General features: G+C 30.9%; 1 protein-coding gene across 5 annotated transcripts in view; it reads left to right on the top strand.

The window, feature by feature from the left end:
- LOC136980485 (uro-adherence factor A-like) overlaps nucleotides 1–20,613 on the top strand; it is a 147,246-nt gene that overhangs the window by 61,383 nt on the left and 65,250 nt on the right. For all 5 annotated transcript variants that reach the window (XM_067276605.1, XM_067276604.1, XM_067276607.1 and 2 more), the window contains exons 6-10: nucleotides 4,793–4,984; nucleotides 8,634–8,747; nucleotides 9,888–10,013; nucleotides 16,526–16,695; nucleotides 18,487–18,529. In XM_067276605.1, coding sequence (XP_067132706.1) covers nucleotides 4,793–4,984; nucleotides 8,634–8,747; nucleotides 9,888–10,013; nucleotides 16,526–16,695; nucleotides 18,487–18,529 — 645 coding nt within the window. The remainder of the gene's footprint in view (nucleotides 1–4,792; nucleotides 4,985–8,633; nucleotides 8,748–9,887; nucleotides 10,014–16,525; nucleotides 16,696–18,486; nucleotides 18,530–20,613) is intronic.

The raw sequence follows: 20,613 nt of genomic DNA, 5'->3' as shown, positions 1-20,613 counted from the left end.
TTGCCCTTGTCTGTACAGAATCTCTTCCAGGATTCAGTTTTTGAAGACTTAATTAAATTTTGATAGCTTCGCCTAGCTTCTAGATAACGCTTCTTAAAATCTGTACGATCTGGACCACAAGATCGCTGAAACCTACGCCTTAACCTATTAACACTCTGCTCTGGAGACCGTCAATTCACGACTCCACCAGGGAACAGAGTGCCTATACCATTTTTTGAGTGGAATACTTTTGTCAGCAGCTTTTTGAATAATTTCTATGTATTTTTGAATAATGTATTCCACCGGATGATTATGATGAATTAAATTATTAATCTCTGGAATATCTTCAGAGAATGTTCCGCTAAAACTGCTCCAGTCAGCTCTATGGACATTGTAGTTTTTACTAAAAGGCTCGCTAGTTTCTTGAGTCCTAGCTGTACATAATTCAACGTCAAATAAAATATACCTATGGCCTGAAAGTGATTCAGCAAGCGAGACTCTCCAATTTTTGATATTAATGCTACCTTTAGTTAAGGTCAAATCAATATAGCTTTCTCCCTGGTGGGAAGAGAATGTAGGCGGTCCCCCTAAATTATGAATGACTAAATCTAAATCGTATATTAGTTCTAGTATTCTCACCCCTCTCGGATTTTGAAGTCTGTCAAACCAGACAGGCGACCTACCATTTGCATCAGTACCAATCACGTAAGGAAATTTAAAGGCAGAGAAAAGCCTATGAATGGCCAGAATCTGTTCATCAATATCACCAGATGGTTTTAAATAAGTAGAGTTTACAATAAATTTAGAAGTATTCGCACTAATTAAAACAGTGCTAGAAAACTCATTCGATAGCTCCTCGATAAGAGAGGACGAGATGCTTTTATTAAAAACCAGCACAGCAGAGGCCAAACCAAGGCTATAGCAATTGATCCACCCCGGAATACCCAGTATCCGAGAAGAAGCGTACGGATCTTGAATCAATGCTATATCGATCTTGTGGTCCAAAGCAAACTTAATTAAGTGATCTACAGCAGTAGAGCAGTGATCGAGGTTAATCTGCACTATTTTTAGCTCCATTATTGCTTAGTGCTGTCAGTACTTAGTTTAATGTAGTAGTTTAACACAGGGCAGCGATAGCTACGGGCCCCATGCCTGGGATCCACACGGTCCGCATCCTGGCTGCACCTCTTATTATAACGCAGGCAGTTAATACACAGCATTTCGTGAGGTTCCACGTTACATTCTCTTGAGCAATGATTTGCTTCTGCACATTCAGTACAGCGAAGTTCATTGTGGCACATTTTAGTAGTATGTCCGTATTCCCAACACTTGCCACATCTTTTGTAGTAGTGAAAAGTATATACTTTTCTCTTCCTCCAGCCCATGTATAGAGTGTCACCCGCCTCCACAAACATCCTCCTGAGCTCAGGGGTGATGACAAACACCCACGACCGAATACCCCTCTCTTCTCTGCCCAGGAAGAAGACGTGTTTAATATGGTCCTCAGTGAGCATGTGAGCATTTTGTTTTAGGATGTATTCTTTCATCTTCTCTTCACTGATCCCCCAAGAAACCCCTGGGATAATAATCCTTGGGTCCCTTAGACTGGGAGCTCTTACTTTTACATCTCCCCTGCTCTTTAGAGTGTTTAGCAACTTAACTGCTCCTTCTTTATTGTTGCAGTTTATAGCAAACCCTTTTTTGATTTTGCGGACACCCGCTACACCTATGCCCAAATTGGTGATGTCCACCTCCTTTTCAATTTTTCCAATAATCTCCTCGCTGTCAGCATTCTCATCTGGATAAACCAGTACAACTTTATCGTTAGCAGGACGTGAGGGCCTCCTCACAACGTCCGCATAAGTACACTTGTTTCTTGTGGGACTTAAATTCCCCAAACCGTCGCCATTATTAACAGGTTGCTGGAGGGAGTCAATGTGGAGTTTTTGCTGATTGATGACATTATTAAAGCTTTTCTCGAGCTCCTGCATCAGACTGCCCACACCAGCCAGACTCTGTATGGCTTTATCTTTGAGATCCGTCCGCATGTTGCGGGTTGCCTCTAAACATTCTTTGATGATGGACAGCTTCTTCTTTATTTCCTCTCCTAGCCCCATGAGGATATCTTGAGACTCAGCCATGTTAACACAAATCAGCAAAACTTCTTAACCGAAAGAGCAGACAATTGGGATGTCAAGAAAGATCCAGAAAAAATGCTTGAACTAGATTTCGCCAAATGGCTTGGCAGCGCGGACGGCTAGATAAAGACGGACAGCTGGACGACGCCGAAAGGAAAAAGATACGCCGATCAGCTAATGAGCCACGTGTACTGAGACAACTGGCTTTGTCCTTCCGCTACAACAGTTACCCTTATTGCGCCGTAAAAAATGGCTCGACTTTCACGAAAAATAATGTAAACAGTCGTGACAATGTACACAGCCAACAAGCTACAGTTGAGCTCGATCGCGACAATACGAGGCCCGCGATTTACACAATTATGGCGAGTAGGTTTGCTGGCGTAACAGCACGAAAACAGTTTATAAATGTACAGTAATAGCACAGTGAATAGAGCTTCAGATGATGATCCCAGTAATACCCCACACAGAAGGGCCTTCACAGTAGAAGCGAAGAAAGCGACCACGTGGTTCTAAGAGAACAATGGTCTTTGTTCTGGTACTCCTAGATGAAGCGTATAACACCGTACAAAAGCGCTTGATTCATATAACATTTGATAAGATCACTTACGATATAGTCCACTAAGCTCCCGTGTCGGCGAAAAACTTTACTCCTACGCACGAAGCCCGCAATAAGCCCAAAGCCTACTAAAATGTCTTCGTTATAGTTCCTTATAAATGGCACGACACATAAAACACATATCAGATGAAGGCTCTCGTTGAGACAAGTCGAACGATATATATGTTCCACCAGTAAATCAAAATCGCCGCCGAAAAAAACGATCGAAAGCAGGAGCACATGTACCTACGTGCCTGCTCAAACGCCGACCCCAAGTTTATGGCTTGACGCGGTTTGAAATAATTATTAAATCCAAAATATTTTAGTGCAAACGGCTTCCTTTTAGTCGTATGACTCTATTCCAACTACAGTATTAATTTTCTTGATCCAATGTAATAATAAATTTGATGCGAAAAAAGTTTTTTATATTCTTAGTCTATGGAGAGATATTGTTGTAAATTATTGGTTGTTATAGCTTTTGTACATTCCTTTTTGAACTCTGGTTGGTTTTTTTCTAGTTTGAATGGCGTTAGGTTGATGAATAAGCGTCTTTTCAGAAAAGATTGATTCAAATTCGACTATACCAATCAGGATCTAGAATATAAACAAATGCTAAAAAATCGTTATTTTCATGGTTTTTCAGCGCTATTTTCACTTATTTTTATGTTATTTGACTCTATTTAGACGAATAAGCAAGTTTTTCGAAGCATAAAATTGAAAATTTTCCGCTAAAATAGAAACTTCCTGATAACATCGGAAACGACATTCTAACATTATTTTATTCTATTTGATTCTTAAAAAAATTGTTATAATACTATGTATTAGACTTAAAATATTTGATATCTAAACCAGAAAGTGTGTTAGCTAGAAATAGAACTTCAACCCCCATTTCTCACCTCAGGGAAAGTCATAAAACAGTTGGGTGCTAATGACTTGTGAAAGGGAAAAAGTTCTATACTTAGAAACTTCTAAAGAAGGGATTTGGCCTGTACCATCCGTGGACTGCATAAACATTGAAAGGGGGCCATATGTGGTCCGTGGGCCGCAGGTTGTGCACCCCTTTTTAATAGAATCAAAAACAGAAGCAGTTGACAGCAAAGTAAAATTACATTGTGTTAATGGAACAGAATCTACTGGATGCCGCAAAATACCTAAAAATATCAGCTGAAAAAATGGAAGATGTTTCATTGAAGAAATTTAAGGACGTGTTAGTGAATTCCACAGTTTTGGTTGATGTACAGTACCTAAGGCAGATAGAGGTCCATTAGATGGATATAATATTACTGGGATAGTATTAAATAAAAAAAAAATGGTTTATACTGAATTGGTACTTCAGTTGGCATTATAAAAGATTGGCTTCCTAGAAACACTCTTCAAATAGCTACAACCACTAGATTAGACTCATTTATTGTATAGTCTAGAAAGAATATCTTTATTCTCTTAAAAAAAAAAAAAAAAAAAAAAAAAAAAAAAAGCTACAACCACATTTACTGACACTGTCCCACCGATAAAGCTAAGTTTGCGAAAAATTGCTGAAAAATTTTCTTTATTCAGAAGTCAAGGATGTAAGAAATGCTCCTGTGAAAAATCCAAGGTACAATGCAAAACAAATAGATCTGCCTGTAAAAAAAAATAATGTTCTCTGTAACTCCAGGTGCCACAAATCTACAACGTGTTTCAATAAAAAGAAATAAACTTGGCATTATCTCTATCTTTTCATATAAGTACTTCTTACTTTGTTGATTCGTTTTTTGTCATTTCACGAAACCAGTTTAGAGATTTGATCAAATCACTTCATTTAATTAGGGAAATGTCAATATCGAACCTTTATTTTAACATCTTCAGTAAATTGATCATCTCCCTTAGGGATTTGACCAAATCCCTACTTTTATCATATCCCTGCAACATATATACAAGTATATACAACTCCATTAATAATTTTTTATAAAAAATATATATTAATATAAAAATCTGAAACAATATGAAACAAATTAGGAAAAAGTAAAATGAAGTAATTATTAAAATAATTTTTTGTCCAATTTTAATTGTTATGATTAAAAATTCAATTAAATATTTACAGAAAACTGCTTTGAAAGATATGGATGCGGCTCTTATTAGAAATCTGTCTGATCACAATGGAAATAATTTATGGCATATATGTGCTGCATTTAATCATTTGAAGTGCCTTCAATGGTTGTGCACATACGATGATCAAGATGTTTTAGTAGATGAAAACAAAAATGGTTTAAATCCTGTTGTTGTTGCTGTAAAGGTAAATTTTAGTTTGTTTTTAATAAATTTTTTAATACTAATTTGATCAGGACCATTGAGAGCTTCCATGGAGCTTAAGGGTAGAGTGGGCACCTTTAACCTTTTATTTTTTGAACAAATGAAATATGTAGAATGTTTCTTTATTAATAAAAAGCAGTCATAAGGATTTTGTTTTTGTTAGTAGAAATAATATTATCTTTATAAGGTAGAAATTGCTATGCCCTAAGTTTTCTCAATGGCTCTGAATTTTATATTTAATTCATTTTTTTGCTTTTGAAATTTGATTATGCATTAATTGCTTTTGAAATTTGATTATGTTTATGCAATATTTTTTTTGATTTAAGTTAAAGATAAAGTTTTGATTACCATAATTTTGTCTGACTAATGTTTGGAGGTGTAAAACTTACATCAGCATATCTTGCAGAAAATTTCTAAAACTAAAATAAAGCCATATTACTATATACCCTATGCCTGCAGAGCAGTAGCCATTGAAAGCCAGGGGTTTATATACTTTTGGAATCAAACTGATCCAAGATTACTTTGATTGCTCAAATTGTTTATGCAAATGAACTGTAGTGATTTGATCAATCTCTGTCTGCATATGTAAACACCATCTAGGATCAGTAAGTCATGATCAAACTAATCTGAGCAAAAGGTAGGATCATTTGGATCAAATGAAAAAGATTAAAGATGGTGACCTTCATGGTTAAAGTCGAGTTTAAAATCGACATCAAAGAAATATGCTTAACTGTTGACAGTAAAAAGTAATTAAAATTTATAAATGGTAAGTAAAAACATCATTGTTAAAATATGCAATAAACTGAGATGAAAAAATAAATATAAAGAGACAAGTTTGTGAAATTGTATGGCAAGAATGTATAGCATGCACTTTCTTACTTTGACATTTTGTGAACAATTTTATTCACAGAGTAAATACATTTCGATTATACTTGTATACTTTCAGCCAACTAAAACACAGGACAGAAGTGATCTGTATCATGTGACAAAGATTGATCTATTGATCTATTTGATGTTACAGAATGATCCATCTGAAATGAAAAGTATATGCACCCCAGTAGAGTTGTCATCCTTTCTTATCATCTGACCTAGAGATTATAATAAAATAAAAGAAAAACATAGAATAAATATTTTGCAATTGCTTTTTATTTTATACAACAGTATCATGATATATGTAAAATAGTATAATATACAGTATATAACATATTAAAATACTGTAATTTTCACTTTTCTCATTAACTACAAATAAACATAGGTAGTTATTTAAAGAAGTTGTTTATCTAAAAAATAAAAAAAATTACTTAAAAGTCATTTGTTATATTTTATTGTTTCCTTTTTTTTGGTTTGTAAAAGTTCATAATGGCAAATAAAAATGGTCCATTTTTTTCAACAAATATTTGAAAAGTTTAAACCTTAGGTATTTTCCTAAGATTTTAACTTTGGAAACTTAGGGAATTAAAAAATAATCTAATAATTTTAAACATTCAATATGGCAGTGTACATATGGAGTTGGAGATTTAACCCATCCCATTCGGAAAACAGAATGTGATGACATGATGATCTACTTTCACAAGTCCATTCACCTGTTCGATGAGTTCAGAAGGGTACTTGACTGGGTTGTGTGTCATTTGCCATGCTATCATGATCTTACTGAAACCTTATCTCCTTCACTAGTTGTGACTGTTTTTCATGAGTGATACATATTTCATTACACAGCAATCATCTTACAGTGAATGTTAATTGACATGTTATTATCTTTAGTGGTTAGAAAACAGATTACCAGATGTTTAATTTTTCAGTAAAAATGCCATTTCTCCATTTAGTAAGTTAACAGAATTGATGTGCTCATTGTCAGTGCCTCCAGTCAAAGGTTGTGTGATATCATACATTATGCACCATATCTGGGCTGGTCGGTTGCTCTATCCTCCAGATCAGTCCAGACCTGGCACCCTCTGATTTCAACTGTTCGGTCCAATGAAACATAATCTTTGGGGACAATGATTTGATGATACAGACAAGGTGAAAATGACTGTGAAAAAGTGGGTATAACAGTACAAACCTGAATTTTTTCAAAGAAGATTTCAGAGTTGGTTCATTGTTGGCACGAATGCATCGCTTGTAATAGAGATTAGTTGAGTGGTACTTTTGTAAAGAGGAAGACTTACTCTATTAACGAGTGCAATTTAAACAACCCATATTTAACTAAAGTTAAAGTATATGATAATATTTATCATGAAAAATATTTTGTACCAGTTTTACAGAATACTTAAGAGAATTGGTCAAAATGACCGGTGATGGCACACAGTAGCTAATGGTTCTGTGTTAAAGAAATAATGAAACCAAAAACATGTATGTGTTTAGGGTTTAGGGACTTGGGGTTTAGGAACAATTTAAATGCTAAAAAGAAGTAAAATTTAGTAGAAAATTAGACTTATTTTATAAAAGAGGAAGAAAGACAAAATGCTATCTAGTTCAACATCTCTCTTTTGCTTCCAATGAATCAGAGGATGTTGAAGTTCCTGCTAGATTGAAAGTTAGTCAGAAAATTACTGCATCAAGAGTAGACCTGATTGCCCATCATAATTTCTATAAAAGGTGGAAGTCACCTTCACTCAAGACTTTTTGTCTTAGTCCTGAGGTCACTAGCCACTGGCAGTATAGCCAGTTGATGGAGTTCCTTCTGACTCCTGCTTTGCATTTACATCCATCTCATAATGACAGAATAGTTGGAGAAGACTTCATAAGAAGGAAGGATTCTTAACAGATAATATACAAATTTTATGTGAGCTCTCTCCCCCCCAGGGAAAAGGGATTAGGAAGCAAATAGCTAAATCAGTAGTCCTGCCATGTTGTGGATGTATTTCATCTGAAGTATTTAGCCAATATGTCTAGAATAGTTGTATTTTGAATTTTATTAGGTTTTTATAATAATTTGTATGCATTGTATATACTTTATGTATTTGAATAAATATCTAGTTTCGTCTATTAGAGGATTTGTCTCACCTCCATTTCGTGAACTGACGCAACCCCCTCTCCTCTGCCAATCAAATTAGCCCCTCGAATCAAAGTAGTCATTAGACCAGCCACTTGGATCTATTAAGTTACTATAGGAATCACGAGTTATGATGCAAACAGTATTTATCCTAACTGGTGTCAGGACTGATGTAGACAGAGATCTAATGATCTTTTGTCTTCCTTAAGTTTAGGTAAGAATTCATAGCCATCCTAGACAGTGGGCAAGATCCTGCAGACCCCAATCTCACATATGGCAAATACATTGTTTATAAGTTATGGAATAACTAATCAAAATTATTTTCATCATTGGTGTAAGGAAAAATAGACAATAGAGAAAAATCTTGTGTGGCTATTTTGACTAAAACACAATTTCACAGCATAAAAGATTGATCACATCAAATTATAAAAGTAACAGATGGATTACACTGATACTTTAGTTTCACAGATATTATCTCTCTGCAACTGAAGGATGACTACTTTAGTCTCTGAGTCTTTAGACTTTATAACTAAATGATATTTACAAAATGAATTATCAGTTATGTTTTTTCAGTTTTTTTGAAACTACAAGTATTTTTAAGTTGACAGAATAATTTAAAAATTTATTTTTAATTTTTTAGCATGGCAATTTTGAATTGACACAATGGTTAATTCAGCATACATCAGGAGTGACTCAAGTTGCACCTCCAGAAGGGACTAGATCTTTATTACATTATGCTGCCAAATATGGACGAGTAAGCATATATTATTTTAGTAAGAAATATATAGCTTCTAATATGGTTTAATATTTTATGAATTTAATTTAATTTTTAAAAAAAGTACTTATCAATTTGAATAAAGATCAATATTTTTATTTACCATATATATTATTCAGAGTTATAAATTTGACTAGACTGTAGAATTTATTATTCAACACTGTCTAGTGAGAGATGTAGCAGTCCAAATTTAACCAAATTTTGTATGCTAATGTTCAGAGCATGCAGAAGAGATTTGTGGAGAAAAATTTAATTTCAAAACTCACTACTGTGGCACTTGTAGCACTACAAGTTGCTAAAAACACTTATCATATGCCTATTGTACATACATAGGTTTGAGTGGTTTCTAGATATAAAAATGACTATGATAATGTCAGGTGGGTTAAGTGCACACTCAGTTCTGGAATTTAAGTTTTAGCCAGTGAGTCGTAATAAAGATTATGTGATTTTAAAAATCAATTGTTGGAATAACTTATCTAGTTCTATAGCAACAGGTCATGAATATCAGAGGTCTCAAGTCAGAGTTATTTGTTAAATATGTTGTTTAAAAATAATGCTAAAAAATAATGCAGCTCTGGTCATAATGTGGTTTGTGCATTGTCACTTTGGTGTGTGTGACTTTGGGAAAGCTGAAAGCAGTGTGCTCTGTATTAATTGATATAATGTAATTGTTATTGAATTCATGAGGTCATGGCATGCTTAGTATTACTATTAACTGATATTTTGTATTAACTGCATTCATTAACATTGAAATTCCTGTCCTCATCCATCAGACCACAAATCTACTTTACATAAACTAATAACTTAATAATTGATTTGATTGTATTTCAAATATAATGAGAAAAGGTTGGAGCAAGATGAAAAAATATTAACTTTTCATAATGGTATATTGTTACTAAATATTTTTAATTTTATTATTTTTTAATACTGATTTTATTATCCATATAAAAGATAATCAGTAAAATTAAACTATAGTAAAATTTCATAGCAGTATTGCTATTAAATCATATTGTAAATAATTGTAGGATTTAATGACTTATTTATATATTCAAATTAATTACTATTGTTAGTTATAAAAAAATTTATATTGGAAACTTATATATTATATAACATTTTAAGGAAAAATTATGCTATTGGTTATCTGACTATATGGAAGAAAATAATATTGACATTAATAGACGAGATTCTGGTGGAAACTCATCTTTACATCTTGCAGCAAAGTATGGCCATATAGAATGTGTAAAAGTAAGTAATTTATATATGCATAAATTCATTAATGAGTGTAATTTGTTGTTATATTCTTTTGTTAATATGTTTTATTTGTAATTTTCTGTAAGGTTGTCCTATTGGAATCCTAAATATTTATAGACCTCCCCTCATCTACTTCGTTACCTCCAAGTGCAGTTTTGTCTTTCTACAGGATTCCATTTTCTATATGAAATGATTTACACTTGTCTGAACCAAACTTTTGGTATTAAGATTTGATAGTAAACAGAAATTAATGAAAATTCAGAGATACTTTTGATAAATTATGTTATCATTTGGGGAATAAAAACAGAATAATTTTTTGAAAAATTCTTATACATTACAGATGCAGAATGAAATTTAAAATTTTAGAACAAACAGCTTTTAACCCTTTTGCCGCCATTTGCCCCACCCCTTGTTTACATTTATTTTGTAAACTGACTGAGAGCAATATAGGTCAGTCAGGCAATATAAATTTAAAAATTCACCAAAAATCAAATTATTATTATATTCGTATGAAAAAAATCACATACGTTTACTAATATCTTTAGTTTTAAATACAATATTTTTTAATAAATTTTATTAGAGAAATTTAAGAGAAAAAAAAAATATATCATAATTGACATTCAAACTTGAAAATTTGTTAATTTTGTCAAAATTAACGTTTTCCAGTTACTTCATTCTTATTGGCACTGAGCCAGAATGATGTAGAATATTGTTCTGTACAATTCGATATAACACTTATGCATGTACATTTATTCATTGTGAAATTATCGCACATTATATCAAACATTCATTTGAAATCAAAACTTTATTCTGCTATCAACTAATATAATGAACTAATATACTTTATTCACTTCATAACAAACGAGATTATATATTTTTGTAATAAACATATGATTACCAGTAGCAATACATGTAACTTTTGCTTATATTTTCGATCAAAATAAAAATTAAAAATTAAAAAAATATATAAAATATCAGAACTGAAGGTCATAACTTGAATATTTATAACTAGTTGACGTATTATAACTGAATAAACTTATTATAGCATGAATGAACTTATTATAGTAATATTATTGCATGAATATGCTAAAAATGAAATAAAAAATTATCATAAAATAAAAAATTGAGGGGAAAAAAAGCGATAATTCAAAATTTTTAAGTCAACAAAACACCACCTGGACAAAAATATGTGAAACAGATAATAAACAAGATGCTGCCATTAAGTGCTGACATCTGTTGTTGATAAATTTTATAAAAATCGATTTTTAACGGGTAACAATCAATCGGTACCCTGGCCTTTTTGCTTAACAATTAGGTTTACGATAGATTGGGACCCCGGTCGCAAAAGGGTTAATTAAATAATTTTAATTTGTTTTTGAGCAGAGGCAACCTAATGACTAGGAACAGAAAATGTGAATGGGTAACAATTGTCATTGTTAAATATCTGTATCATTTCTCATAAAAAGATTAAATCAGAGTTTGTATAGGGGTGTTGCAAGTACTTATTTGTCTAAAATGAGTCTCTAAATCATTCCACAGAATTATCAAAATTGGTTCTAATTTTTTGTTATTGACAAGACTGTCTTATTTATAAAATCATACTGCCAGCTGGGTAACCAGCTTAGAGGTATGAAGGAGTACATGTCAGGAATTGAAATTTGGCACAGAGTATTAAGTGCCCAAGTCATGCGCACATAAAAATAACCAGACTTGTAGGTAGTCAGGGGATTGAAAACCAAGTCAAAATAAAATACAAAATGGCAACACTCTCTACAAACAGGGAGTAGTGCAAGATTTGCGCATGCGTTGCTTGTTGGGAAGTTCAAAAAGCGAATGTTGCTAAATCGAATTTTGACAAACAAATCTTTGAAAAACCCATTTACCTGTCCTGTGCTATTCCCGATGTATCTCTGTTTGCCACTTGATGACCTTGACCAATTGACCTGAGATACGGAACATTTTTGAAAGTAGATGGTGCTAGTCATTATAATTTTATATTAAAACTAACTTCTAAAATATAATTTGTTTTCTTCTTACATTTATTAATATATATATATATATATATATATTTTGTTTGTGCAAAATAAAAAAAATAATAATAATTTTGGATGATACAATGGCCAGGATTTTTTTCCAAAAATGGGAAATTTTTGTTAGGCATCAACAAAAATTCAACTTGGGGCGACATGCAATGGAGAGAAATTTCAAAATTGGATAAGTTAATTTCACTGAAAATGCATCGTGGATGACCTCGTGGTCATGGCCGAGGCCGGCAAAGTTTGAACGATTTTGCTCAAAACCAGCAATACCAAAGAAGATTGGAGAATGAGAATGAACCTGCCTTGAGCATCAAAGTGATCCTGCTTAGTAGTGAGTCTCTGAGACATAGTCTTGTCCCTTTGCTGTTTTACTTGTTTGGTTTATTTAATGTCATTCTGATATTGTAGCAAATGCTTTAGTTGTAGCAGCTACATAACATTCATAAGTATTTGTGATTGCATTATAGACAGATATGTAATATATCCTTGACTTTTGAAGTCATCTTAATGTTTAATTAATTAATCTGTTATTAGAAATTATTCATGACCAGAATATCCAGACTCCAAACTTGAAAATACAAAATTTTAAAAGATGTTTGTTCAGAATTTTTAAATCTTCAACTATAATTTGTAAGAACTTTTCAAACAAGTGTTCTTTTTATTTACCCCAGGAAAATAACTTATTGAAAATACTTGTGAATTTAATAGTATACAAAACATAACTGGAAGCACAAGCTGTAAGAAAAATACATAGTAGAATTTGATAAAAAAAAAAACTTTTATTATGTATTTCTGTGTACTGTTAAATTTTTATACCTAAAGACAATATTACTAGAGTCAAGGCAATGACTCTGTGTGAAGTAAAAAAGTCACTGACTGACTATATATACAAGCATTAGAGTTACTGATTTTTGAGAGTTGATTTCTTTACCCAAATGTCTAAACATAATTCTGAATATCACCTTAGATAATTGTTTTCTTAGTGTACAAAATTTCTGATTTTTCTTTTATAAAGGAATTGCCAAAATAATATAAGCATATAAAAGTCCCAAGAACCGATGTATTAATATTAATACATCGAGTTCTTGGAATGAAATGTTTTTATATATATATATATACACACACACACACACACCATGCTGGGTAATGAAATATTCACTTGAGCATTATGTTGGTGTTGGCCAGTGGGCATTGAATATGTCCCCAGGTGGTGCCATGGGTAACCCCATTGGATGGTTATATCTAAAGCTTAAATGTGTCTGGAAGGGAGGATCTTATTGAAATCATACATACATCCAGAGGCGGCATAAGGCGTGGGCCACCGCCTATGGCCTCGCAGTCCAAGGGGCCTTGCACCTTGAAGGTTTATGCATTACTTAAAAGACGTGAACGCAATGAAAAAATTTTACTTGTCATAAAACGATAAATATATTGACATACCAAATTTGTTTTTATTTAGTCTAGCAACATTTGCTGGCATTGCATTGCTATCACGGGGAATTCCCGCCAGCCAGAGCTGGGATTTTCCATTCTGTTTGTTTACATTACTTTCATGCTGGATTCAAAAAATGCTTGTCTGACACTCGTCAATTTATTGAGAATAGCAGTTATGAACTGCCAAAAGGCTTTAAAAATGAAAGGGTAGCAAAAAAGAAAAGGATGTCCGATTTATGAAGGCAGCGATCAACCTATACAGTCTCCCAAAAGCCGGTATGAAACAAATTTTTTTTAACACCATGATTGATTCTATAATAAGCAATATGGATTCGAGATTTGTGTCTTTAAATCAACATTTTGAAAATTTTTGTTTTCTCTATGATCTAAGTAAGTTAAAAAATATTAAAAAACTGTCAAGATTTACACTCAGTCCTGCAAGTGGGTGAGAGCAGTCATTTCCAACCTTACAAATTATATGAAGAATTACAAACAATGATCCCAAACTTACCCAACTTAATTAAAGATGTGAAACAGCTGCTCCAATACATTACAGAAAATAACTTGAAAGAAATTTACCCAAATATTTACATTGTTGTTCGAATTTTGTTAACAATACTGGTAAGTACTGCTTACTCTGAAAGGAGCTTTTTAAAATTAAAACTAATAAAAAATTATTTAAGAAATACAATGGGTCAGGAAAGACTTTCAGCTTTGGCAGTTTTATCTATTGATGCATATATAGCATTTAACCTGAATTACGATACAATTATTAAAGAGTCCAGTAAGGCTAAAAGCAAGAAATTTCTATTTTTTTAATTTTTCTTTAATGTTAGTCAAAAATATAGTTTGCATTTTTATGAATAAAAATTTGACAGTTTCAACTGCTTTTTATTTTATAAAATTTGTCTTCTTGTGCCACCAGAGGGCCTTGCGAAATGTACTTTGCCCACATCAAATTTAGGTCTTGCCCCGCCACTGCATACATCATTATAGTTTTTATGAAAAAATAAAAAAAACCACAGTATAAAAATAATTTATCTGTATTTTTCATATTATGCAAAGATTTTTCTGTTTTATTATGCATTTATTATGTTTCATTACATATGTTGTACAAAAGACCTCTATGCATGATAAACAAATTGTCTTTTCACATTTTTTGCATTTATATTTTGCTACTAGGTTTTTATTTAGTAGTACATTGCAGCAGTCATTACATTCTTTCCTTTTTATTACTTGCTTCTCATTTAGTGTTATCCATTTTTTAAATTATTATTTCATTCCTTGTATTGTTTGTAATAGAATGATAATTTCTAAGTGATAAAAATTGTTTTTATAGGATTTTAATTTCAAAATGTAATCTAAGTACTATTTCTTGAATTCACTATACTTATCAAAAATCTAGATATTTTAAATTTTCAGTATATAGAATGGGAAGAGATGCAATATATCAAAATAATAACAAAAAGAAACAAGGAGAGAGATAGAGAGATTGCTACATATTTGAAAGGTTTTTCAAAGGTTAGGAATTAAAGCCATCATCAAGAATGAAAAAAATGAAGCTACTGAAAAGTAGATATGAATACAATTTTCTGTTAAGAAATGGCAATTCAAAATATGCATGACATGGTAAATTGACCAAATGTGACGGACAGGAAGTTAATTTCTGTTGTTCTAATATTTTAATATAAATTTTATTTCTTTAAAAATGTGTTTTAAATTTTTGTAATCTTCGCTTTTATCGTGATCTACGATTTTGAGTTTTTATATTAATGTAGTATCAATGAGGTCCATATTTATACTATGACTTCATTGATACTATATTAATATAAAAACTCTTAGTTGGATATGGTTTATTATTTAAAAATTTAAAGAAGCTGTCTTTGAAGACAGTTTGAAATAACGGAAGATAAAAGTTTGCTCTTCTCTATAAATTGGTGCATTTGGAGATATGTTTAATGAAAATCTGCAGTTTGTTTCATTATGTCAATTTGAAAATGATGGTGTTAGCAATGTGTGTTACTTCTGCATGTAAAGCTGTATATGTTAGGAAGCCCAAGTGGATATATAAAGTACAAAATGCTAATCACTGTTGTGAGCTTAAAGATTGTAATTTTTTGGGACAGCTTTCTCCTCCTAATTTTATTGGGAATTGCTTCAATTCAGTCCTGTGTATACATCACCCTCTCCCAATTTGATGTCTGAATATATAACACTGATATTGAGAGAGTTATTTAAATTTGAATGATGACCACAAAGAATATTTTCATTGAAAGACTTCTCTGAATTTTTTGAGGTTTACCTGATCTTAATGTTATAGCTTTTTAGAGATGTGCTTGGAATAACGGAGACTGAAGTTGTGGTATTGAAGGTAGATAAGAACAAAACCAGTTGTATTCATGAATAAACATATAGTCAAGAGAAGCACGAAATGTGATGAGACACCTAGTGACTTTTTGAATGGTATACAATACAGAGTGGTTAAATTCTCTCCATTGGCCATTACTTATACCTTAAACATACAATACTATAACTACTGAGTATTCCAAAGTTGTTTGTGTTCACTAAGACACAAAGTAGGTTAGGCCATATAAGAGTTATCATCAAAATAACTACTATAGTTAATGAATTAGGTGCTGAGTATCAAGTGATATGTTTTAGGAAATAAGATAATTAACACATTCCATGGATATTGATTGGGCTTTTATATAGAATTTTTTTTTGTGTGTTTCACATACCTATGTCAGTGTTTTCAACATATGCTTTCAACATAAAGCACTTACTTTTTAGTACTTGTAAATATGAGTTATAGTATTTTTCAACTTTTTTCTTCTGCATTAATAAAAACATCTCTCTAAATCTGTACAAGTACTGTTATGTTCTATTTTAGATAGATTGTATTGTATTTACAGTAATAAAATCAGTGAATAACTCATTATAATTTAATATTTATATTATATTTAATTTAGTAACCTAATAATTAATAATATGTATATTATAAATATAACTGAAAATTTAATTTTATATTGATAGTGCCTAATATTACATGGAGGTGATTTATTGGCAAAAAATGAACTTGGTTTTAAACCATACAACTTGGCAATGTGCAATGGACAAGAAATTTGTGCAGATTACCTTGTAGCAATGGAAACCTGTTTTGTATTAGCAGCTGAGCATTTATTTTTAGAAGGAGACATTCAACAGTAAGTTTTTATTATTCTTTTCTTTGCATATAAAAAATGAAATATATTTTTAAAACCAACAAGTACTACAGACTCAAAATGAAGAAAAATTTAGATTTTTTTATGTTAACTAAACAATAATTCAAATATTTTTTATAGTCCGAAATGCCATCCTTAAAAACAATAAATGAACTAGAATATGGGAGTTGGAACATATTTAAAATGTAAAAGTTTAATTTAGTTCATTTGTTGTTGTTCCTGAAGATGATATTTTGACGTACAGTATACTCCTGATTATTCACGTTAATCACAGTTAATGGAGAAACAGATAATGCAGAAACATGGATAATCCACAAGTTTGTTTTAATGAAAGCCAATTGATTTTTCAAAATTAATGTGATTAGAGTTGAATAAACTTTTGATGTAAACAGAAAATTCAGAAATAGCATCTCACATTTCACTATGAATTTCTTGTATTAGTAACCGAAAATGAAGGTTGTCAGCTAGATATCATCATAAAATGACATTTATTTTGCAATATTATTGATTTATTGATAAGGAAATGATTCAAAATGTTTTCTGTAAGCAACTTATTTAATCGGAAAAAAATACAGTATACACATAAGTAAAGCCAAATTATTCAAGAATCAACTGCACTTACCATACTTGTTATCCCATTTAATTTATGCATAGATAATCCTCAAATAGGATAATCTGCACACAGATAATCAAGAATATACAGTATTGGAAAATGTTTGAATTGTTAAAAATATTGTTTATTTATTTTGAGTTAATATTTTATAGTATATACCTTTCCTGTCCTATAACTAGCCTACTGTATATGATGATGTTTAAGTTATTAAAATATAGCTTGTATTCTATTTATAGTCTGTTAATAATTTAAAATTTGCAAAAATTGGCTAAATATCAAATAATAAATATTCATATCAAATGTGAATAATTGTGTAATTGTTTGAAAGAATGATTAGTTGGACAGGTGAGTTTGTCTCCTTGACAAACTTATCTGTTTATATCTATTAAGTTGGATCAGTTTATTCAGTGAAAGGAGTGGAAAGTAATTGAGGGAGATTGGAAGTATTTTTTGAAACAGTGAAATGAATTCAAATGTTTTAGTTTTCAAATCAAAAAATTGTAATTTAATGAATAATTACTCACTTTTGAATGCAGATGTCACTCTTAGAAAATTTTAAATATAAATTTAAAAAGACAATTCGTATAAAATGCTGATGAAAGGGAATACATCAAAACTTTCATGGTGTCAATTTTTCTTTGACTACTTAGCCATTTCAATAATTGTGTCAATGTTTTGAAAAGTCCTGCACACAACAAATGAGTTGAATAGAGGATAGAAAAGATACTTTTATTTGTTATACACAGGACTTTCAGCATTTTGGAACAATTATTGAAATGACTGAGTAGCCTAAAAGAGAAAGTCAATGTCATAAAAGTTTTTGTTTTACATTTTGGTCAGCACCAACATTTTATATGAATTATCTTTTTTTTTTTAATTTATATATAATATATTATAAAATTTGAGATTTTGATTATTAAAGGCTTTTTTGTTTTTAATAAATGTTGTGTTTTATATATTAATTATCTTATTAGTAATTAATGAAACACTTTTGTTTATTAATATGCTTTATAATATAGAGTTTAAAAACGTTTTTAATAATAATACAAAATTCAAATATTTTTTATCACTTTATTGTCATGTTACATAAAAAAATAATTGTTTTTATATATATATATATTTTTCCTTTAAATTGTTAAAAATATTTTTACAAATTTCAGTTTAAATACAGAAAATACAGAATTAAAGAATCATTTTAAAGAGGTAAGATTTATTATTCTATTGTCTTAGTTGTTTTTACTCTTGAAGTTAAATCAATTACTTCAGATTTTATAGTTGCTGTTGAAAACTTTTGAAGAGGACTTAATTATGAAAATTTTTTGTAATAATAATAAATATAAAAATTAATAATTTTGACATTTAATGTTGGTGTTTGAAAAAATTTCTTAACATAATCCTACAACATGAATATAAATTAAGTAGTTTAGGTTATGTATATGACAAGTAGTATAAACATGATATTCATGTAAAATGTTGTAAGGAACTGAGTCCGAACGTTATTTTTATTTTATTATTATTTCCGTTTTATTATCTTTTGTTTGGGGTTTATGTTTATTTAGGACGAAGGTTCCCCACCACTCTCTTGTTAGTAATGAAAAATGAAGATAAAACAACTCACGGAGAAATAAGCGCCATAGGAAACATCTTGCGCACTTGCGCTGCCCGGCGGAAGTAACAGTCCGCAGAAAAAAAAAATGGAGGGGGGAGTCCCCACAATCACTAGTAGAGAAATACTTGATAAACCGTCTTAAACATCCCAGAAAATTATGATAAATATTTTGTAAACGGTTTATAAGCTTTGTCGGAAACTTAAAGCTGCCAGAACAGAAAGTTAATGTTAGCAACTAAGTATGTAAATAAGAGGAGTAACCCAGCTCAAGTGTGACGTCACCTCACAGTATAAAACCCGTACGTTAACCGAAGAAGGAGAGGTGATGTCCAAACAGAGGTGAATTCCAAATCGAGGCGACGTTGAGAGCGAGGTAGATTCGAAAGCGAAGTATTTTCTGATAGAAGTCCAGATTGATAATTGGATGATCCAAGGTGTTAAATAGGAGTTCGATTGACGATTTGACGATATCGAAAGGATTGAGGAAATAGCTTTCTTCGTATAGTGAGGTGATGGATAGACATTTAGTTCGTAAGAGATTTTGTGCATAGTTCTTAAGTATTTGATTTGTCAAATTTTCAAAGGGGAATTAAGATTAAGTTAAGCTAAGTAGCTGAGTTTATTGTCGGGTTGACTTGTTGATTTTCGTTAATAAATTTGGTTTGGATTATTGATATTTGTACGTAGTACATTCTAGTTGCTAATTAAATATATTTGAACTTTTGATCTGACTTGATATTTATCGTTGTTATTACTAATTTTTCGGTGCACGCTTAAAAGCCCAGGCCTGGCAAACTAATCTCGAATCCGCGTAAAGTACCCGTTAGGTTAACGGAAGTTTCACCGACCGTAATTATAGTCGGTTTCCTAAGATACTAAAAAAATAGTACTTTACAATGTTTTATAAGAATTGATGGACATTATTCTCTAGTACAACCTACACAAACATCTCCACATTTAATCAGATCCTAAAAACAAATGCAAGAATGTATTAAGAAACATATTTCACGAAACAGAAGAAACTTTTTATGATGCTGTCATCATTTGCATCTGTTCCAGAAAATACTGTTTTATTGAGCAATATCACAATTATTAAACATGAAAATCTTAATTTAGTCAAGATTGGAGAAACATTGGAAATATATAAGTGTAAAACTTCAAACCACTAATTTCATAGATTTCTAACTTGCTTATTTATCAATGAAATTTAAAAGCTTTTTTTCTTTTGTTTCTTGAAGTATTCTCTTTATTTTAGATATGCAATTTTTTTTAAACACTAGATTCTTAATCTTTGTTTTTTTGACTAAATTGTTATAAAAATATGTAATTTAGTGTATATTACATTCTGCTCAATTCTAGTATAACTTACGTAAAATGAATGGTTACTACATAAACCAATAAATTTTGTTTATAGATGATATATTTATTCTTGAATAAATTAGCCAACTGAGTAGAAACAATGTAATTTTTAATACATAATATATAAATCAGCAACTGGAATGAAGTATTACTTCATATTTAAAACAACTGTTTTATATTTACAGCAATTATTTTTCTAATAAATATAATTTTATGTTTTTTGTCTCATCATAAACTTTGCACCAGCATGTAATGCAAACATAATTGCACTTTGAGAGTTTTATTAGGAATTTATTTAAAATTTATTAAATATAAAAAA

This window comes from Centruroides vittatus, unplaced genomic scaffold, assembly GCF_030686945.1.
Source record: "Centruroides vittatus isolate TY-2023 unplaced genomic scaffold, ASM3068694v2 contig_7, whole genome shotgun sequence".
Lineage (NCBI taxonomy): Eukaryota > Metazoa > Arthropoda > Arachnida > Scorpiones > Buthidae > Centruroides > Centruroides vittatus.
The sequence above is the reverse complement of the archived record's forward strand: the minus strand, read 5'-3'. Positions and strand labels throughout refer to the sequence as shown.